Source organism: Aplidium turbinatum, chromosome 2 (assembly GCF_918807975.1).
Source record: "Aplidium turbinatum chromosome 2, kaAplTurb1.1, whole genome shotgun sequence".
In the NCBI taxonomy this organism is placed as follows: Eukaryota; Metazoa; Chordata; class Ascidiacea; order Aplousobranchia; family Polyclinidae; genus Aplidium; species Aplidium turbinatum.
Window position 1 is genome coordinate 51,468,141 of NC_137473.1, and position 23,744 is coordinate 51,491,884.

At 39.1% G+C, this 23,744-nt stretch overlaps 1 protein-coding gene across 1 annotated transcript; it reads left to right on the forward strand.

Annotated features, from left to right (window-relative positions):
- The first annotated feature begins 6,418 nt into the window (after positions 1-6,418).
- On the forward strand, positions 6,419-13,932 carry LOC145765250 (uncharacterized). The gene is made up of 5 exons (XM_082577042.1): positions 6,419-6,598; positions 8,974-9,053; positions 12,059-12,213; positions 12,832-12,883; positions 13,551-13,932. Exons 1-5 carry the CDS (start codon positions 6,521-6,523, stop codon positions 13,807-13,809), a joined length of 624 nt encoding a protein of 207 aa, XP_082433168.1. The 5' UTR covers positions 6,419-6,520; the 3' UTR covers positions 13,810-13,932.
- The last annotated feature ends 9,812 nt before the right edge of the window (positions 13,933-23,744 follow it).

The following is a 23,744-nucleotide window of genomic DNA, read 5'->3' on the forward strand; positions in this document are numbered from 1 at the left end:
TGTGGATAGCTTTTAGGCATACCATGTTCCAGGCGCGGATCTAGGAGCTTTTTATGGGGGGGGGCCAGAAAATTTGAAAATAAAATAAAAAGTAAGAAAAAGATGAAACAGATATGAACTATCAGTGGTGTAGCCAGGAATTGGGGGGTTTTGACGGCCGTCGGGCTTTGCCCGACGGCGTGTTTGCCAAAGACGATACCCAGCGGCGGGGGGTCTGGGGGGCTTCCCCCAGAAAATTTTGAAAATTTACTTTGAATTTGGTGCATTCTGAGAGCATTTTCAACAAAAATATGGGTATTAATATTCCTGTAAAATGGTGCTGTCCGGTGGCATTGCAAAAGGATAAGATCATGTTTTCTTCGGCATTTTTTCGGTAATAAAGCTAAGTCTCTATGTTTTCTTGTTGCTAATTCCTGGCTGAGATGTTTGAATGATTGGTATTGGCAAAACTCGCTCTTTTTAATGCAGTTTCGCTTAAAATTAGGCAAACTTTGTTTTAGAGACATGGGGACTGAAAGCATCATTCTCAATATCGTGACATCACACGCGTGCCAAAGGGGGGGGGGGGGTTGTAAGTCCGCTGTGGGACTAATATCAGCTGTTTAAAAGCATATCAAACCATATAACAATTTCTCACAAAATTTCGGGGGGGGCCGGGCCCCTTGGGCCCCCCCATGGATCCGCGCCTGCGGCATGTTCAAAAAAAACTTCTCTGTGCCTACTTTGGAAACCAGACTTGGATTATCCGAAGTTCAATATCTTTACAAGAATGCATAAGCAGCAAAGTTGTATCGGAAGATATCACGCATTCACGCGTATCCTTCTAATAAGGCTCCAGTCCAAACACGATAAACGACTTCTACTTGACAGCACGAATAGGCTATTTAATTCTGATTTCGTTATTTTCAATTTGAGAAATTTCGGGTGTGATTCAGCAAAATATAATGTATGTTATAAGCAGTGGCGTATTTAGAAAGTTTGTTAGGGGGAGGCCAAGACATTGTGTCAGTCAGCCGCGTGGCGGCTGACTCGGCAGCTGTATACCAAAATGTCATATGATGCGTCAGAAAGGGGGGAGAGGGTTAGCTGAAACCGTCACATAGGGGGGAAGGGGTCTAAAATCAAGACCGATTCCGCAGAATTAAGTTACTGTTGCAATCAATGAACTAACCAGTAACCACAGATATCAAACACTTCAGAACATAAACAATAAGTTAGTCCTTTCGACCTCGAATACCTTTTTAACATTCTCGGCGATTCGCAATGACAATTTAGCCTACAGTTTAATGCGATGGCTGCGCTTGGCAAATATATCAATGACTGCATCATACTCGAGTAGGCCTACATTATCCTTGTTTAAATACATCGGAGCTAGACCATCCAAACGTGGCTCGGTCATAGTCGTGCGGTAATAATTTTTCAGGTAGGCTACTTTAGTGAACTGAAACATCGCTCATTGGAGGCAGTTGTAACTGGAAGCGAAGCAAAGATTCGAAGTAATTCATGGATAATCGGATAAGTGCCGAGTTGTTCATCAGCTTGACACGCATCCACAAGAGTCGCAGGTCGTTTATCTACAGAAACTGCAAGCCAATTCGCTCTCCATTTTCGCAATTCAACAGTAGCTGCAAAGCAATTGCTTGGTTCAACATCCAGCATTTGTTTGTTTGTTTGTCATATCTTTACCCTGCATTGCGGGAAAGCGGACTTGAGCGCTATGCATCGGTGTACGCCTTACGACGTACCGGTACACCTGACCCACGCTGCAGCCGACGGCAATGTCTGTTTCCGGTTGTCTACTCTACTTATGACTTAAATTTGGTATTACCCATTACTCGAAATCGATCACTGGGTAGAGGCAATTATCGTAAAGTTTCTTGCCCAGAGAAACAACAGAAAGTGCGAGTGGCTGGAGCCGAACATGCAGGCTCTCGACTGCGAGCCCAACGCGCTAACCACTCGGCCACTGCCTAACCACTCTACCATGAAATGGTAGCAGTCGAAAATCTCCTCGATCGGGCAGTCTTCATCTTCATGAATCAATGAAGGTAGAAATGTGCTGACTTTAAAAGCTAGCGAGCAGTGTTCATTAAATCTCTCATGAATTTGTGCCATGCAATTGTCAAGGAAGAAAAACTGTTGAGGAATTAAATTGCAAAAGTAGGCTATACCCCCGCGCTAGGACGAATCATCGAAGCAATTATGTCTTGCGCTAAAACTTTTTTTGCAAAATTTGTATTTTTTTTTACCTGATCATTAGGGGGAGGCCATCGATCTTTATCCTCCCCCCTAAATACGCTACTGGTTATAAGTCTTCGAAGTTTATGTAGCCTACAGTCTTTATGATCAACATTCTAAGTCGGTCTTAATTCTCAATCGCGCCACTTAGTGCTAGTAGAGATGTGATTTATGTTTTTCAAAATTTTTGATTCTTTTCTAATATTGCAACATTAGTTTGTGTCAACTAGTTCAAGGATTTATATTTTTTGTTTATTGTTTCGGCCAACAAAACTTAAGTTTGCACACTTGTTCTCTTCGAGTAGTTCTTCTCCGACTCGAACATTTCCTCAGCGTATTTCCTTTACCATCACCCGACCTATCTGGTAAGATTAAGAACAATTGAGGCTTGCCAATAAAATATTTTGTGCTTGATTGATTCGATGGAGGCAATAGTAGGCCTACGTTACACAGCCCAATGTTTCACCACTAAATCAGGGTTGCCTAGTCCAGTGTTTACAAACAAGCCATTCGACAATATAGAGACATTTTCACACTTCCAGGCGACATAAAGGCTGTGAAGATGGCCTGGCAGTTAAAGACTGAAAATCGTGATGTTCTAAAAGTTACAATCCGACTGCAAGGAATAATTTGCTAAACGTGATGCAATTTCTTTAGGTCGTCATGATTGTAAAACAAAAACACGAGCGAGGTCGTTATTACAATGTCAGAATGCGGTTAGACCGAGGCTAAGCATGATGAAACCGTAGATCAGGGCTACTCAACTGGCGGACCGCGGTCCGAATTCGGACCTTCTGGGTGTTGATGGTGGACCTTGAGCTTTTGGAAGAATAACCTCATTGCCACGTTTCAGGGCTTCTTTAAACAGATTTCTACTGGGAGGAAGCAAATTTTACTGTGATTATCCTAGTTGCTGGGGAGCTTCACCCCCCAGAATCCCCAACACATTCTCAGAAATCTAAGTCGGTACATTTTACCTAAAAAAATGGTTTGGTACGGTCACAGATAGTTTAACTTTCGTGGTTGCGAGTGAAATAACTTATTCACCGGACCACTAAAAATATTCAACTTATCAAACCGGACCTTAGTTAACATAAGTTGAGTAACCCTGCCGTAAATCAATCAAAGCATGGACTTCTAAATTCTAGTATTTAGAAGTCCATGATCAAAGTTATAATTACGTCACAATGTGTTAATGTAGCGATTGTTTGAAACACAAATGATTGATAGCGCATTGGAGATCATAATGCAGTGTTTACTTTGGCTTTAGAATCGTTTATTCATAACCATTGACCATCACGTGATTGTGATGATGTCAACTTTTTGCTACTTGGACACAATGGACTCCAGTGCTTTCTTGCTGGTGACTTTAAGGCAAAAAACAAAGCGAAACAACGTGTTACAACGTAGATTCAACGTTAAGTTCTTGAAATTTGTTCAGCGGATATGCCAATACAAGCATAGCATTTAACTTGTCCACTCACAAAGAAGTCAAAACCGTTCTATTGACTTTTTTACAAGGGCCGCTTTTGACGCTAATAAGGCTAGGCTTAAGTATTTCAATAGCGTCTCTTGTCAAGACAAAAGGACTCGAGTAAGCTCTCTTTCGTGAAAAGTAAGTTGAGAATTATTCTCTCAGCCAAAACATAGCAAACTTAATCCAAACAATTTGACTAAATCCTCTTTAAAATCTCAACTTGACACTTTTCAAAATTTTATGATTCAAGGTAAAATAACATTCTGATTCAAAAAATGTCAAATTATATTCAAAAGAAAAGATTGATTTGTGTTGATATAGCTACAGTTGGTATAGCTATAGTAGGCTAGGACAATAGTAGACAAGAAAAGTGAAAGCAAGTTTTTTGTTCGTTGTCCAAAAATAATGTATTTTAGGTTGTATTTTAAGTATTTTAGGCTGGCATAAGCCTGTAGCTACCTTTACATAGAATTAGAACCAGATTTGAGTTTAAGGTTTGTTGGCTATCCAAGTTATTAATTGAGACAAGTTTATACCGCAGAACAGACTCCACAGCTCGTCGAAAACGTCTTCTCAAAAAAGCCAATAAAAGTAAGTCAGTAGCCTATGGTAATGAACTATATTAGATTGATTTTAGGCAATGTGAAAATAAACGGTGGTACGTTAGTAGGCTATCTGTTGTGACTTGAATCTGATCTGTGAGGTGTTTTCCCAGCAATCTCTCTTCAATTGCATGAGGTCAAAGTCTTTTTTAAGACACGCCAGTGTGTCAGAAAGAGCGCCTAGAAGGCAGGTTTTGACGTGTTAGAATTAGATCGAAGGAGCAATTTCAAAAACAGAAATCTTGAACAGTGAAGCAGAGTTTGAATAGGACTTCAATTCAAGCACTTGTTTAAGCAGTCAAGATTTTAGAAAAAACTAGAAATATTTACAAATCACATGGTCGAGTTTAGTTTAAAAAGCACTTAGACATTGAACAACTACTGCTTGATCCTATACGGCAAATCAACCGTTTTTACATGGATTCAACGTCTGCATACGTAATTTGTGATACAGTTAGGCCATTACAAAAGGTTAATTGCCAACAAAAAAGCTTAAATATTTTGAAATAAAGGCGATATAAATTCACATACGAACTTAATTTAGAAACATAAAAAGGTATATAGAATTTTGCAACAGCAATTTAGTGTTGTCACCAATGTTAATAATATACATTAGTATAGCTTGTAAAACAGAAATGTAGACCTTCTTGCACGTCAGATTAATTCCTCCCACCTGTGGTTAAAATGTACATTGAGCTTAGCCTGAACTGCATTTGAGAAACGTAACTGCTTTATTTTTAGTCTGATTTGACATCGTTAGACGTCAAACTGACTTGCAGTGGATCTTTTTTACAAGAAAAAGCATTTATAAACTGTTTTGGATGCAGAGAAACTAATGCGATTTGGAGTAAACATACCTATCACTGAAGATATGAAACCTCATCCACAAAAGCAAAATCATGCAACAAAATCCGTTATGTTTACACTGATTCAACGTCTACAGACAAAAAGAAAGCTACAAGCTGTCAGCGACAGAAAGTTGGATCTGCATAGCAGCATGGCCCACAATAGGAAAATGGTGGATAGTTTAATTATATTCTGCTTCATGATATCTCCGTTTTCATAAGCTGATATTTCAAGCTCATCAAGACATGCATTATTTAAATATAGATTAGCAGTGATTAAAGCCTGAATTCTGATTGATATTAAATGCTTTTGCAGCTTTTATTGCGAAAAAGCTATGTGGGAGGAAGAGAATTTGTGGCCTACGAATTCTTTTATTTGTAGTTGCAGTTCAATATTTCGCTTTATGGTTGTTAGATGAAGCATGGGTAGGTTTGTCCAAGTTTATATGAGTTTAGGCAAAGAATTTCAAATAAAAATTGTGATCAATGCTTGGTCTGGGTTACAAAATTTAAAGTTGAAAAAAAACATGAAACATAAAATGTTGACTTCACACCAAAAAGATGCCAATCTCTGCACTCAGCAACCAGCCTAACTATTCAAACAGCGTTTTAGTGTTTATACAATCGATATGTCTAGGAAGCATGTTTTCAGCTGTTTGAGGCATTGTTTTCCAAAGTGGATAGCACGCGCTTTAACAATGACATATTGTATTCGCATATTGAAAAGGTATTTAAAACTTTTGTTGAGTTGTAGGTTCGCCTAAGAAACGTGGCGAGAAAGCTGTAGTTTAAAGAAGCTTAATTTCAAGCCGAACAGGCCTACATTCAATGTGGTACCCTACTTGTATGTTTGTGACAAGAGTAATTTACTTATAAATAGTTATACGGTACAGTTGCATAAAGTTCCACACATAAAAAAGTTTGTTACAATTTTGAATCAAACTATTTATGCAATATTTTCTCCAGTGACCGACCTTGTCCAGAATAACAAATAAAAAAAACTCCCTTTCACGAAAATCTTTTAATCTGGTGCAGATCTTCACGCATCTGATCTTCTTCAGATCTTCACGCTTCTTTAACACATGGCTGCCTAGTTGCGTGAAGATCTGCACCAGTTAAAATGACTGGTTGGTTTGTCACTCTAACAAAATGTAGTAGTTGTGGACTTGTAATGATTAAAAACCCAAATTAAAAACAAATTGTGATAATCTTATGTTGTAATGATGATGTCGATTTGTTTCCAATTGCAGTTTTTAGATATTTTGTTTAATCGGTTTAAACTATTTACAAGCTTTTGCTTCTCTGGAAAGAAAGAATTTGTGTTTTTTCCGTACGATACTCAACCTATCTGTCGGCCTATGGGTATGAATGAAGTACAAAAGAAAAATATTCCAAAGATTGTCGTCAGTACTCATGCAGATAAAGCAACTTTAGATGTAAGTAGTAGGCTATTGTATTTAGTGAATCATATTGGACTTGAACGCGCTTTAACATTCGCGCGTTGTCGCTTCTACCTTTTTGGTTGGTTTTGAATTTTTATCCTCGGACTGACAAGGCTTTTGTAGGTTATTCCTGGTAATTTCGCGTACTGGTATAGACTTGTGACGTAGGGCCGGTCACCGAGATTGACAAAGTGAAAATTCCGATTGTTGAAGTGTTGTTGCCAGGAATTATTCCATCCATAAGGTGCCGCTGACTGGAGAGCAGTCCTTAGAATGTGTTGCTCAAGCGCACACTCCGTGAGTCGAACCAGCACCACTTAATCTTGAAGCTTCTTCGTTCACGAAGCCACACGCTAACCAACTGAGCTATCTTCCAGATCCTTGCTATGTTTTGACAAATAATATATTTCTTATGTGAAGTGCGACCTACTGAGACAAAAGAGTGACTGCAGATCACCTAAAATGTCGTCCGTTAGACACCATTAGAGAGCAAACTGCCCTGTTTTGACTGCACAGATATTTTTAGAACCACTCCGAAGCATGCAGCGGTATAATTGCATACCAAAATAAAAATAATTACAAGATTATATATTTTTTTAACTGTTTCAAATGTGAGTTGTTCTGTAAGTTGTGACAATAAAATGCAGAATAAAATGAGAGTTACTATCAGGGGCTCCGGACACTTCCTGAGAGTGGGAGGGTAATTTAAGCAGGGGCGGGAACGATGTTTTGACATCGACAGGGGGCTTATTGGATTATCGCATCACATATACTTCTGGGAGGTTGCCACCCAGACCCTCTTTCGCATTACTGAAAGCTTCAGTTTCCTATACAGAGACTTAGGCGGCATGTTTCGCGCCAAAGGCGCAAAATTTTTGCCTTTTAGCACGATTTAAAATCGAAAAATTATTTCAATAAATCTAAAATCGCGAGCAAAAGCTCTTTAACATTTGCCACATTTTTTGAGTTTCAGCATCTAGGGTCTAGGCCAGGGCTACTGAACTAATTTTAGCCAAGGTCCATTTTAACAAGTTGAATATTTTGCGGTCCGATAAATATTTCACATGCAACCACGAAAATTAAACAACCAGTACGAGCAACGAAACACTTTTCAGGTAGTATGTAACACAACTTGGATTTTTGTCAGACACAAACAAAAAAATAAAAAAGGAAAAAATGTAGGCTATTGTGTTTCTTTGTTGTGTAGCTGTGTGGATCGCACATCAGAGAAGATGGCAAAGCGTTTGGGGGGTCTGGGGGCGAAGCCCCCCAGCTTCTTGGATAATCACAAAAAATTGCTTTTCCCTAATGGAAATCTGTTTTAAGAGGCCCTAAAATGTGGCAATGAAGTTATTCTTCCGGAAGCCCGAGGTCCACCTTCAACACCCAGAAGGTCCGGATTCGGACCGCGGTCCGCCAGTTGAGTAGCCCTGGTCTAGGCCTACTTTCAATCCAGAAAAAATAAAATAAAAGCTAAAATGCATCAACTTTTACAACAACCGAAAATATAAAGACATTGAAACAATGCAACTGTAGTGGTTTCGTTCGTGAGTGGTAAAAGCGAAATTAAACAGTTTGTAGCAGTGAGAAACTATGACGTCACACATAACGCATTGTGATGCGTATATTTTTGACAGGATACATTGGCCAATACTGCCATAGATGACTTGGCGTTGTCTTGCGAATCGGAGTTTCCAAGCAAAAACTTCAAAAGTTGTGCAACAAAATAAAAACATGAAAATAAAACACAAAAGTAAAAAATATATTGAAAATGAAATTTTTATCTCCACATTAGTGGGGGGGTAATTTTGCATTAGTTACCCCCCTCCCACTCCAATTGGTGGGTGGGTAATCACCCCCGCCCCCCCCCCCCTCTAACGGAGCCCATGGTTACTATTATAGCTACTGTATTTATATAGCGGATTATTTTGTTTGTGATATTGGGTGATATTGTTTTGTTGGGCATGATGCATGAAAGTTATTTTAAGTGTCAAATAAATTATAACGTACATTAAATCGTCGTCAATTTAAACACATTTATAGGCCTACTGCTTTATACCAATATTCCTTCAAGTAGTATAAAACTGTCGAAAACCAAGTAAAAAGAATCAATTTTAAAGAGAATCTTACGACGCTCTTACTTCAATGCGAAACAGCAGGCTGCGAAAGTTTTAAGATTGGCAGTGAATTAATTCATTCTAGCGCAACATATTTATGCTTTGACTGGGGCATTCTTATTGTCTTGTTACTGCGATTTGTTGTAGTAATGTAGTCCGTCATAAATACATCAAACCTATAAAAGAAAAAGTGTCTCTTCAGAAAGTGTTAGGGCAGCGTTAGTGATTTAATTTATATATTATTTGCTTTAGAGGCATAAAAAAGAATCTGAAAGCGAGCTCTACATGAAATACATCCTTGCCGTACAGGAGGCCCAATTATGGAAGAAAAGGTAAGAAGGATATTTTAAACTGCAATTTTCTGTCTTTTCAAGTTTTTTGACGCTAAATAAGGTTTTCAGGGATCGTTTCAACGTGCTTTTGAGATGTTTCAGAAATCGGTGACAGGGTTATATCAACTGCCTCTCGTACCACCCACTTGAAAGGCAGTGCTTTTTAGAGTCCCACTCAATTTTAGTTTGGCCAGACTTTTTGGGTATTTCAAAAGAAAAAATAGAAACACTGTAGCCTACTTAAATATTACTGGTATTCATTAAACACCATTGGAAACTTCCAGAATGGTATCATATCCTATGAAGCAAAATCAAGTGCTACCAACGAAGAACAAAAAACAATAACTAGTGCATCTGATAGCTCAGTTGGTTAACGCGTGACTTCGCAAACGAGGAAGCACCTAATGGGTGCAAAAATTCCCCAGTAACAACACTTCAACAATCGGAAATTTTACTCTGTCAATCTCGGTGATCGGGCCTGTGTCAGTGGTTCAAAGCCTCTACAAGTATGAAAAACTGCCATGATTACGCTCTTAAATAAGCTTTCCCCCTTCTGAGGATAAAGATTCAATCAAATCAATCAATATTTTTTATTCAGACTGCAGACAAAAATTTTATTGCTCATTGTTTCGTATCAACCTTGAGTCTGCCTTTTTGTTCAACGACTTTGACTCCAGACCAGTGGCTCCAAGAGGGGGGGGAAGTCGGGCCAGTTTCCCCACTAGCAAAACATTGTAAAGGAAAAACGAGTAGTTTTTCGTTTTTGCACTGTTGAAGGGGGCCCATTTTTAGTACTAAAGTAAAAATGTACCAACTAAATAATCAACAAATTCTTAAATGTAGTGCGTAATTCCAAGTATTTCTCAATCATTGTAAATGTCACTCTCGATGCTTCTCATCAAGAACAAATCATTTTCGTGTTAAGGTAGGCGATGTTGAACAAGCTGAAATGATTTCTGTATCACTGAACGGTTTCGATTGTATTGATAGTTTCAACTTGAAAATTGGCGCTGTTTTAGCTAAGCGGGAACTATTTTTGCTCGACAACTGAACCTTAACTTCAAAATCTGCGTTGGCCAGGCATAGGATGTTGTATCCAACATAAGTTATCTGGGAAAGTTAAAGGTATCATTCCAAGCACGATTAAAGAAAGTAAATCCTGTATATTTTTTGTTTATGGATGTTGTTGCTTAAATCTAGTTGGAATTCATAATGTTGCCTACAGACAGCGTTGTTCAAATGTCTTATCATTTTTGGAGTAGGCCTAATTAATTATCTGTAAGCTTGTGGCATCTTTAAAGTTATAGCTCAGTCAGAGGAAAGTTTCTGAAAAATCTAAAGAAAGCTGTCTCATCAACTTGCAAAGAAAATTGACCTCGAGAGGGTAATCAAGGCGTGGTGCAGTCAAACCCAATGCTTTACATCATCCTTTTGCAGTTGAAGCTCTAAAGACGTTTCTTAAATGCATCAAGTTGGAACCAACAAGAGCTTGATCGGAAGCTGAGTCAATGCTAAAGTAGCCTACAACTAGCAGTTTTAAATTTGTGACTGCTTTGCATTATGTGGATTACGGTCCTAAACAAGATTCACTGATGAATTTAATGAAATTATAGGAAGATGTAATCTAAGTAAGAGAAAGCTGAGAAGAGTAGTCTACTACTCGCAAGCTAAAGTTGCAGTGGCAATTATAAATTTAAAACAAAATGACTTTGTTTTCCTGAGGACAGAACGCTTTTATAACTCCACTTAACTAGCTGAATCATTCGAAGGAAATGTATTCTACCGTACATTGCAAAGGATTCGATAGTTGTTGGAATTGACAAATGTATGAACAAACTTAAACATATCGTCGATGAGTTTGAAGTTCCATGAAAATTTCATTGTGTGTCTGTTGTGCAGTTGCGGGCAAGTGGGACAAATTTAAACCATTTGTAGGCTACAACAATGACATTTTTCAAGACATTTTGGATGAGTTGGTACTTTTGACAGAAAGCCACACAGCAAACTTCAGCTGCAAACTAGAACGAACCTCCCCATAATCTTTGCACAAGGAATCATTGATTGCAACTTTCGAAAGGTTTTTCCCCGTTTTTCCAAACAGTTTTGTTATGATTTTTTTTTGTGTTCCGGTAGCTACCTCCAACGGTTGTGCTTTGAGAACGTGGTTTTAGCAATTACTGAAATCTGTAAAGAATTGTTTGCGCTCCAGCAGGCCTAATAGCCTATGCCTCAAAACCGATTGAAAAGCCTAACTATACATGTTGTGCATCAATTCAGACGTCGCAAAATTTTATCATTTGATGCTGTGATCCGTAGCTTTGCATTGCAAAAAGTCCAGAATGGGTTGAATTAAATCAGGGATGTCCAAAGTCCGGCCCGCGGGCCAACTCCGGCCCACGAGACGTTTTTGTATGGCCCGCACCTGTTGTTGTACAATGTGTTATTTTTGGTCTGTAGACACACAAAAATCATATAAATGCAATTTGCCGTTTTCAGAAAAATTATTGTGGCTGTTGGCCCGCGAACACTTATTATCAAATCTGGCTCGCGTGAGAAAAAGTTTGGACACTCCTGAATTAAATGCTTGGTTGAACTATTTTCATTGCTTGTCGGCCTATTGTGTGTTTACAAAGCTTTCTAGACAAAATAGTTTGCCTCAATGGCATTTTTGCTGCAAGTGTAATCCAGTGATTATACTGTATATTGATGAATTTTACATTGAACGAAGTTCTTTTCATGCTGAGGAAAGTAGGCTAATTTCAGTTGAACACGAACATGCAATGCAATATTTGCTAAAAAATATTATAGGGCCCATTTTTCGTGTTGTTTCCCGACTAGTGCTGACTTCTCTCGGAGGCCCTGCTCCAGAGAGTGCCCTGCTCCAAAATCCCTCCGGTTTCGACTTCGCCACTCCGATTCCACAACTCGGCTCGCCACTTGGCCACGTAGTCGACACTAACTAAGAAATTTGACTGAAATAAAAAGTATTCTATTTTTACTCTCAGATATTACTCCTCAACAAACGAAAAAGTATTTCAACTAACCAACATCGAATCTAGTTTAATGTTATTGGAAGCAAGGCTGCAAACAGAAAGACGAGAAATTGAACGACGTTTTAACAAGCAAACGAAAACAATGAAAGAACAAAAAAGGAAAATAGGTTGGATGTGTAGATTTAGTTTTAGATTAATTTACCTACAGTGTTTACATTTTTGTTGCTGCTTCATACACTCCAAGTAGCCAAATAACGAATCCACTCTTGCAGTGGTAAACGTTTGATGATCATGATAAGAAAATAAGATATTTAGGCTACTTTGCTGGACTTGGTTGCTTTTAGTTTGATAATAAAAGTTGTTAAACGATTTTACCCTACATCTTGAAACCATGAATCTTTCTTTTATTATCAAATTAACTTCCATAAATCAGCTTAGAGGTAAAGAGCTACCGGTACCAACACTTTTAAGCTACTTTGCTGCTTGCAGTCCAATTATTTTATGAGACAAAATTGCAAAATGTTCAAGCATCTGAGTTTAAATTGAAATTTAATATTGTTACTCTCCAAATTACGGTTGTAAGTACACTTAGCCAACTTACTGTTTTACGAAGTATAAAAATTAATCTAAAGCTGTTCGAAAATAGAAATGTTTAATTGTGAAAATCTGTTTTGCGGTTTTATTGCTGAATTGCCATAAAAAACCAAAAATTATGCCCCATTTTGCCTGGTCAAAGGACACTGTAACTATAAAAAACATTTAAATGGTTGTATTTATTCTTGCAGATAAACTGACTACAGCTAATCAAAAGCTCCTTGCAGGTCTCATGACTTTAAGGTAAGTTGTAGGCTACGTTACTGAAAGTAATTAAACTGTCTGAATACCGAAGTAAACGTTATATACGGCAGCCTACTAATAAATAAAAAAGCCAACGATGGCGATACTTAGTAGCGTTGACACAGTGACCCAAGTGAAATGTTCTCGATTTTCATTCCTGATTTTCATCCGAAATGATTTAGGGGCAGAAATGGTTCCAAGGATGGGAGAACTGGGAGAAAATACCGCGTAATCTTTTTTTCTGAATCATGTTTTTCATAATTTGGGCTCGGTACCGACAAATAAGTAAAACGACCTCCCACCCTCAACCCCCCCCCCCCAAAAAAAAAAAAAAACTAGGCACCTCTAACAATCAAGATTGATAGATTGTGACAATGCTTACTCATGTACTGTTTAAAAAAATTGTGTGTAAAAGAAATCGCAACCGCAATACATGCAAACGTATTATATTAAGCTTACGATTGGGCATTTGGACAGTGGGCACTACAAAATAGGCCTACACCATATTTTCTAACAGTTTTCTTGCTCCCTGGAACGATTCATGGCCTCAAAAATAATTTTGGTCTTGTGTCCAAAAGTAGGCTAACATCCGGACCTTGTCAAGGCTACTGCTTGTCGCCGACCATGTGTAGTGTTGTTAATTGCAAACTTTTGCATTTATTTTCAGCCAGAAGAATCCTAAATCTCTTGCAATGTTAGAAAATAAAAGTGATAGCAACAGAGATGAAATCGATGGAAAAGTTTCAAAACAAGTTCCAATTGCCAACCAACCTCAGCAACACCTTCACACCTCTAGCGATTATGACGACAAAAGAAAAACAAGCTTCAACATTCGCCAACAAAATGCGTCCGCAAGAACACACAGATCAAAAAGCCTGCCCTTAAATCGACATTCGCGTCATTACAAGACGAACACCGCCTGTTGACATTATAAGAACGCTGCAATTAAATAATTTTGTTACTTTTAAACTGCTTTATTTTTTATGGTACCGTAACTTTTTTTTATCTTTGCAGAATATGGAGATGTTATTTTTGCAATAAACTACATAAACAAATCATTGTCTAGTCAGAGTCTATACAGTCCATATAGTGTTTACTGTGGCTCTATATATCAGTGGTTTCTTTGTGACAACAGCTAATTAGTCTTGCGGCCAGTGCCGGATTTAGCACTAGACTGCAAAGGCTGAAGCCTATAGGGCCTCAAGGTCTAAGAGGCCTCAAAGTTGAAAATGTGGGTTATTGCGTATTATTATTTAAAAACGTTCAAGCATACCTTGTGTAACGTGAAATTTTCTGGCAACCAGTAGCCTCCTTATAAAAAAGTATTCATTAACAGGTCGTAATTCAATTCCAGATGTGCTTATTTTTTTTTATGGAAAGTAAATATAACACAGTTTAAAGGTTAAACCACATTTTTTTACTATTAATTAGCAAATGGCTTGGCTGTCAATAGTCATAAAGAAAACCATCTGCTAATTTTTAACAAACTGTCTTTTTTTGCACACCTCTTATAGTCCTCTTCTAGTTGTTGGAAAATTTGTAGGCTCCGTTATAGAAAAAATAAGACAAACCATAGGCCTACAGAAGAGTACGTTTTTTAGCCTATAACTTTATCTAATTATGTGCAAGCAAAACATTTAGGCTAGATGGCCTTCCTAAATGTAAAATAAATTCATTCAGCAATTTGTTAGCTTAGTGGTTGCCAGCTGCTGGGGAAAGAGAGTTAAAGGAACTAAATATGAATTGATTGATTGATTGATTGATTGATTGATTGATTGAATCTTTATCCTCGGACTGGGAAAGCTTCTTGAAGAGCTTAATCCTGGCAGTTTCGCATACTTGTAGAGGCTTTGAATCACTGACGCAGGCCCGGTCACCGAGATTGACAGAGTGAAGTTTCCGATTGTTGAAGTCTTGTTGCCGGGGAATTATTCCATCCATTAAATGCCGCTGAATGGAGAGCAGTCCTTAACGTGCGTTGCTCAAGCGCACACCCCAAGAGTCGAACCAGCGCCGCTTGATCTTGATGCTTCTTCGTTCCAGAAGTCACGCGCTAACCAACTGAGTTATCGGAATTAAGATCCATTTCTTCGTTTGAACCTTTTGTTTCCTTTGCCACTTCAAGGGTAAAGGGGCTTTGCTACTTATTATACCACCCTTGAGCAGTGGCGGTCATTCGGGCTAAATGTTTGGGCAGGTGTCAAGCAGCCGTTGGATTGATTGTTGATCCTATGGGGCGGACCATAAAAAGGGCAGCAAAAGTAAACCATAAAACGACACCAAGCCAGCAAATCAACTGCTGTTTACGCTGACGTCAATTACGATTGCTGGTGATGGGACAGCAGTGAGAAGACATCAGTTTGAGCATTGGTCTGTAAGTTTGAGTAGGTTATGATGCCTACAAAGTTCATATCAATCAGTATCCGTCTATGTATTGTAATTTATTTACAAATGCTTTATCCATTCATCAGCATAACACGAGATATCAAACAAGCAACAACTATTTTATAAATAGATCAAACACAAAATTTGGCAAAAAGTCCATGCACTCATGCAGGTAGCATATTGGCAGTGATGGGCATTATCGGCGATAATTTACCGGCGATAATTATCGGCGATAAATTTTATCGTCTATCGTTATCGCTAAATTATTTTTTTCAGTTATCGTTTATCGTTATAGCTAAAGGGAATATTTAATTATCGCCGATAAATTTTATTTCGGATCAACACACAAGTGGAAAGACCATGAAAAGTAATATTTTTACTCGCCACCTAGTTAATAAAACTAAAATTGAAACCAGTTCTTCTTCAGTGCCTGAAGTGTGTATGCGCAGGTCGTTATCAGGGGAGGGGGCACGCCCTTCTTGTGTTTTCTTTTTCTCGTTGAAAGTGTTAGTTTTTAGTAATTGTCGTAAAAAAAAGTGAAATCTCTCTCGTCTAAACATGAAACTTACTGTTTTAAGTGCATTAAATCTTTAAATGAGTAGATTAACTAAAATTGCAAGAACTTGCCATGAGACGTGCGGTTACGCCACAAGCTCAGTTTAAAAGACAAAATTCACACACAATAACAACACAAGATCGGTTATAACCTAAACTGTAAGATCGATTTTTTTCTAGCTTGGCGATATTACTTGAATTCAAAAATAATAACCAATTGCGTAAGTGCTATTTAACTTAAAAAGTTAACCCATTTGTGCCGAAAGTGAAAGCAGCCTACTTACAATTGTTCCAGACAATTGTTCACCTAATCAAACGTCATATAAAAACCGTTCAAGTCTACTGAATATTACGTCATGGAAATTCCTAAAACATGAGCCAAAATTGCACCATCGTCCGTAAGACTTGTGTCAAACCTGTTTAAACCTGTTTCAGTTGAAACCTGTTTAAACATGAAATGTTGCGTCGCGCTAACTGCTGGCGTGCCTTTGAGTTATCACAAATTTTTCTGATTCATTCTCGAAGTTGTTTGTTGGAAGTCGGTCGCACATTTAACTGGTTTATTTGGTGCTTGCTAGCTGGACAAATTCTCCGTCTTTTATCCAAGTAATCTGTATCGTAGTGACAGTTTTTAGATGTGTAAGGCGTTGCATCTCGATTTCGATAGCCGCGGGCTAATTTTACAGGAATACACTTATTGAATAGACGTTTCAAGGAGTGTATCTTTTTCGGTCACTACATGCAGACAAACGGATCCGGGAACTTTATGTTACAATTTTCCCACGAAGAGATTATGGTTTACCGCTGTGACCATAAAAAATAAAAGACGAGTTCTTGTTAGCTGGTGGGCCAAGAAGCACTTGAAGGCAAAAAAAAATAAAAAATAAAAGACGAGTTCTTGTTAGCTGGTGGGCCAAGAAGCACTTGAAGGCATAAAAAATAAAAGACGATTTTTGTTAGCTGGTAGGCCAAGAAGCACTTGAAGGCATAAAAATAAACGACGTGTTTGTTGTCAGCTAGTGCAGAAGAACTACTTAGAAGTACAAGAAATAATAAAAGAAGATTTGTTGGTTGGTAGTCTACACTCTTACAGAAGCAAAGAAAAGTAAAGACATTTCTTCTCAGTTTGGTACTGAAGAAAAATAACTTTGACATTCATTGGCAAGAAAGAAGATTAAAAGACAATCCATCTGTGCTTGTAGATTCAAGTGGAAGAATCCAAGCAAGTTTTGTGGACTTTAGGACTTCATACCCGTACAGCTACGGTATCGTGCATTTAAATTCTTTTTTGTATTTTTACGGTCTTTGCAGTTAAGTTTTTTATAACTACTGTTGTTCCAGACGGTTGTTCTCCTGGTCAAACGTCATGTAGAAACCGTTCAAGTCTACTGAATATTACGTCATGGAAATTCCTAAAACATGAGCCAAAATTGCACCATCGATCGTAAGACTTGTGTCAAACCTGTTGAAACCGGTTTAAACATGAAATATTGCGTCACACGAACTGCTCTCGTGCCTTTGAGTTATCACAAATTTTTCTGATTCATTCTCGAATTTGTTTGTTGGAAGTCGGTCGCACATTTAACTGGTTTATTTGGTGCTTGCTAGCTGGACAAATTCTCCGTCTTTTATCCAAGTAATCTGTATCGTAGTGACAGTTTTAAAGGTGTAGGCATTGCATCTCCATTTCGATAGCCGCGGGCTAATTTTACAGGAATACACTTATTGAATAGACGTTTCAAGAAGTGTTTCTTTTTCGGTCACTATATGCAGACAAACGGATCCGGGAACTTTATGTTACAATTTTCCCACGAAGAGATTATGGTTTACCGCTGTGACCAACTGTAGCCTAATAATTTTGTGTGTTTGTGTAACTTAATTTTTTTAATTGTTAATTTAGCCCCAACATTTAATATGTCTACACTCGGTGGCGACAGGGACTCGACCGCCGTAGACTCGACTGAGTTTAAGCCTGATGATGTTCTTTGCGGTCGGGCAGGCCATTCTGGGGAGGGACCCATTAACGATGAGGCTAAGTCAGTTCGAGAGGCCCGGCATCTTAGAAGGGATATTTTGACTGAAATTGGGGTACTTTCTGTAGCCCTAGGTTCTTTGAGTGATAAGCAGGAACTGTTAATTTTTAGATCTAAGTTATCTACTTTAGAAGAGGAATTACGGCATTTCCATGCTCTTTTGACTAAAATCTTTAACTCTGCAATCTTGGCAGAACTTCGTGATAGGGTAGATCCCGAATTTAACTCGTTAAAAAATAACTTTGAACAAAAAGAAAGTGAGTTCTCAGATATGTTGGATGCTGACATACATCCTGAGGATAGCGCCTCAAATGTAAGCACTAGGATGTCTAGGACTTCGTCTCGGATAGTGGCACAAATTAACCTGCAGCTAAGACGAGAGGAGCTCCAGATACAAGCTGAGGCCGAAGCGAGAGCTGCTGAGGCTGCCGCGAGAGCTGAGGCCATTCGAGCTGAGGCTGCCGCGAGAGCTGAGGCCGAAGCGAGAGCTGCTGAGGCTGCCGCGAGAGCTGAGGCCATACGAACTGAGGCTGCCGCGAGAGCTGAGGCCATTCGAGCTGAGGCTGCCGCGAGAGCTGAGGCCGAAGCGAGAGCAGCTGAGGCAGCCGCGAGAGCTGCTGAGTTCGCACTCAAAGACGCTCAGTCGAGGGCTGAACAACGTAAAGAGGTAGTTTTAGCTGAATATCGATCAGAGGTGGGCTCTCGGCGTAGCTCTAAGAAGGGCTCTTCTAGGCATTCCAGAAATGAACATCAATCGCAGTTTAATTTACATAACCTTTTCCAAACGCCCGTTCAACCTGTGAGTGGACCAGGGCAATCCACACGTTTTCCAGCTGTTTCAGGAGGTCTCGAAGCCGCGGCTAAGGCTCTTCCGAATGCTGTAGAGCCAAGGTCTGCGAATTACAACCGAACTCCTCCCCCAGAGCGTACAGGTCACGGGGCCGCCATTAGTAGTAATGCTTTGCCCCCTTCACAGTTTTCTGCGCCGCTAGGTTTTGATCGCCCAGCTACACGTAATTTGGGTGGTTGTGAGAGGCGTATCGCGTCTCCTGATTTTAACGTGTGTGAGGATCGTGATCGGGCTGTGCACGTGACTGAGCCCACTCAGCCCCTTAAGGGATATAGCTTGTCTTCTCCCGCTAAATCGAGTTCTCAACAGCAGGATTGCTTTTTTGAATACCAAAATAGTAGGACGTTTTTCGATAAGGCAGCCTTGATTGGTTACGATGGTAATAATATGCCATTTATCTTCTTTAAAAATCGTGTTACGGCCTTAATGGCAGCTTCGCCCTTTAAGGGGACTCGTTTGACTTTGTTACAAGCAGCTTGTGTTAGGACAGCTGCGCAAACGATTGCTAATTTGGTTTCTGACACCCCTGGCTTGTCAGAGGAAGACAGGATAGAAATGTCGTTAGCTCGCTTGTCCCAGCGTTTTGGGGTTCGTGGAGGTCTTTTTGCAGAACCGGAAATTAGAAAGTATCGCTATGGTAGCAAATTGACTTTGACCTCTTCCAGTGATCTGAAAGAGTTTAAAGATGAATTATCGCAGTGTTTGCTTTACGCGCAAGCTTATGGTCAGCGTGACAAATTGGAAGGACGTTTTGTTTTGGATTTGGCTAGGCGACTCCCGTTTGACGCTAAGCAGCGTTATCTTGACTTTTTAGGTGATCAGTATGGTGGCACTGATGAGTCTACTTTTCAGAGTTCGTTTGAATTTGTAGTACGGGAGGAAACGCGTAAGTCGACTGATTTTAGCATTATGCTAATGGGCGATTCTGGTGAGTTGCAGCAATTTAAAAAGTTTGGCAAAGGAAAATTGCCTTCATGTCCGGTTAGGCAGACGTCCGTAAAACCCCATGATGATGTGATGTCAGGGAGTTCGCAGTACTCGACTGTTGTTGGCGCACCGCACGGTGGTGAAGCCAGACGTAAAAACCTACCGGCATGCATTTGTTGTTCGTCACGTGGTCAAGTTCAATATCATTTTTTGTCTAATTGTAAAGAATTTTTGCGCTTGACACCTAAAGATCGGAGAGATGTCATTGTGAAAGCTGGCAAATGCTTGAATTGTTTGCGCCAGCATATGGTTAGGGATTGCGTTCATGCAAATAACTGTCGTAAGTGTGGGCCTAACAACGATAAGAAACACTATTTTCTTCTGCATGATTTTTATGTGACGTCACATGATTCTCTGGATTCGGTTGGGAAAGATGATGCTCGTGCCAGAGTTCCTGTGCGTAATGTTAAGATTGGAAATGTTAAAGCAGGCTTTAACCGCGTTACTGCTGCTCGTGTTTTGAATCCAATGACTGGCAAATCGAAGTTGGTGTATTGTCAGCATGATCCTGGTTCGCAGTTGACGTTTGTTTCGAGTGATTTGGTGTGTGAACTTGATCTTAAAGTGCCCCTGACAGGTTGGATCCAAGTATAGTAACTTTTTAAAGCATTTCCTTGCGCAGAATCATACTTAGCGAACTTTTTAACCTTAACCTCGTAGCTCGACTGGTTAGGGCGTAATTTACATCAAACGACGGCTCCGCAGCGCCACCACAGGCGAAACTCCATATTTTACTGCTCTGGGACGACTTTGGTGGTATTACGTCATTCTAAGTTGGCGTTCTTAGCGACGGATGAAACATACCGTACGATTCCTAGATGTAATTGCTGGATCACAGTTTGGTCGGAGTTGGTACAAGCGGTTGCTTTTTTCAAAGATCTGTTGTTTTTTACAGTTTAATAAAACTGTAGGCCTACTGGATACGTTCCTACAAAACCTAAAATATACTTGAAGTGAAAAATGAAGAAATTGTACGAATCATCATTCACATTTAATTCATCATCACTATTCAAAAATAAATATAAGTTCTCTCTCCCTCATAATGTGCCCTCAGCCCCTCAGTACGTACATAGCAGAGTCTATACATGTATGTAAAAGCCTAGTTTACCTGTGCAAGGGTACGTTTTTGTAAACGTTGTTGTTTAGAAGTGCTGAAATCATCATCAGCAACTGGTTGCATCTTTGCTTTTATAGATGGTAGCCTATGGCAGATTTCTTCAAAATGTAAAGTTTGCTCAAGCCCGTTTTTAATTGAGTGGTATTAACAATATCATCTTCATTCTTCAGTGAAGTGAAGAGAACATATACGACTAGTTTTGTATGGCCCATCCTACTTTCGAACACTTGAAACAAACTTCAACCATTTTCTTCTCAGCACCTTGTTTTGTGGGAAAGCGTGAAAACAAACCACACGGTCTTTGTCAATGACACTGTCACATATTTATTTATTTGCGTCAGACAAAGCTGTCCATATCGAAAACAAAACATCGAAATACTGTAATACACAAACTGCAAATGCACAAAGGTCACAGAGAGCCACCTTGGATGCCGTCGGTTTAAAAGCTCACTAAATAGGCTATCTACTGTTACAAATTTACATACAATGAGCGTTGGAAGAATTGAAAGCATTCAGAACGATAAAAACAATCAGATGACATCATGTCTGATATAAAGCGATTTGAGGAGTGTATGCAATTGGTTAATAAACAAAACATGTTTTTTCCTCAATAAAGCATCAAACGTAGTTACATTATTCATTACTTGATATTCACGGCCAGTGGCGTACGCAGGATTTTGTCAAGGGGGGGGGGCCATTGAGAGTAGCGTAGCCAGAAATTTTTAAAGGGGGCGTTTTCGCTTAAGACGACACCCAGCGGCGGGGGGTCTGGGGGGCCTCCCCCAGAAAATTTTGAAAAATTACTTTGAATTTGGTGCATTCTGAGAGCATTTTCAAGAAAAATGTGGGTATGAATATTCCCGTAAAATGGTGCTGTCAGGTGGCATAGCAAAAAGATAAGATCATGTTTTCTTGGGCATATTTCGGAAATAAAGCTAAGTCTCTATGTTTTCTTGTTAATTCCTGACTGAGATGTTTAAATGTTTAGTATTGGCAAAACTCGCTCTTGTAATGCAGTTTCGTTTAAATTAGGCAAGTTTTTTTAGACTGAAAGCATCATTCCCAAGCATAAAGAGACTGAAAGCATCATTCTCAATATCGTGACGCCACACGCGTGCCAAAGTGAGGTTGTAACCCCCCAACCCCCCCCCCCCCCTTGGTTACGCCACTGGTCATTGATATCTCAGACTACTTCATGATATCCCAGTATAGTTTTAGTTTAGACTTTATCCAATCCTCTCTCACTAATCACTATAATAGGCTTACAGAACACTATGCCACATTGGCATACCTGGGGTGGTGTAGGTGGATTGGGCCATGTATTTCGTATTGGCTTAGTCTATAAAACAACATTGTTACAGTAATTGCTTTGACAGAGCAATGCAAAACATATTAAATGCCTTAATCTACGTCGTTAACTACTAAAACATATTAAGGGGGGGGGGGGGGGCATGGCCCAATGGCCCCCCCCTGCGTACGCCACTGTTCACGGGCACTGACATAACGAGGCAAATTGTGCAATATTCTGAAAGAGTCATTGTAAGCAACACGTAATCGTTTTATACTAGAAGATCTAAACTTGTACCACAACTGGGATGAGTAAAACGACATACAATAAGAACGAAATAAACTGTTTTTTACAGCGGGTAAGCATTTAAGAAATTTGAAATTTTGCATTATTTGCAGCACAGTACTGAGAACGTACTTGCCTTGAAATATCATTTTCATCTGAGAACTATCAATATATACACCCAGGTATTTTACAGGGTCTGTGAACACAATTTCAAATTTACCTAGATGTAGCAGAGGAGCACGTAAAAGATAAAAGTTTTTTGGGGAGAATAACATACCAAATGACTTTTTAGAATTGAAAGTAATTTCATGTTCAACAGCATACTTGTGGCAAACATCTAACAAATTTTGTAAGCCACACAAACTAGGCGAGATGCAGCAAATGTCTTCAGCAAACATAATATGATTTAGACAAGAGTTGCCAACATAGCAACCAACTTTTGTTTTATTGAGATAAGAAAGCTGATCAATAGATATGGCAAAAAGATAGGGGCTTAACACCTCACCTTGTCAGAATCCGTTGGACACCGTAAATGATTGGGACAGGTGACCTCCCCACCTCACTTGCATGGTTTTTTTTTACTATAAAGGCACAAAGGTCACCAGTATTCCAATAAGCGAACAAAATAGATAGGCAGTAGGCATGTTACGTGTGATAAGAGTTTTAAACAATAAATGATGATTGACTTTGTCGAAGGCTTTTGAAGCATCCAAAAAGACAGAATATACAGGAGTGTCATGACTGATATAAGAGGACACTGCTTGTTTTAATAAAAAACACTTATGTCAGTACTATGACCAGACTTAAACCCAAATTGATTGTCACTGGTATTCAAGAAAGGCAATAGATGATTCAAATAAAACGTTCAAACAGTTTTGAGATTACTGTGGCTACAGCAACAAGTCTATAGTTACCTGAATCTTGAATGTCGCCATTCAAATTCTTTACAATCGGGACTAAGACAGTGTTCAAGCAAGAATTTGGTACAGTGCCATGACTAAGGCACATATTAAAAAGTACACTAATATAAAAACGAATAATCAGCATAAACAAGATGTTCAGCTGAAATGTTGTCAGCCCCAGCAGCGCGGTTTAATGGCAGTTTGACAAGCGAGGGACCAATTGTGTCTGTGTTGCAACGAAAATTGAAAAATTGTAATATTTATCCCTAGAAGACATACATGAGTTAACAAATTCTTTTTCAGTGTTGGTTTTGCTAGAATTTAGCAAGGAGCTGTAATGATGTTTTCACATCTCAGCAATTGCTTCAGGACCTATTGCTCCACCAACATTTACAGGAAGAGAACTCTTTTTGCAAGTAGACTTTTTTACTTTCTGCCAAAATGACTTATGTGAGCTGT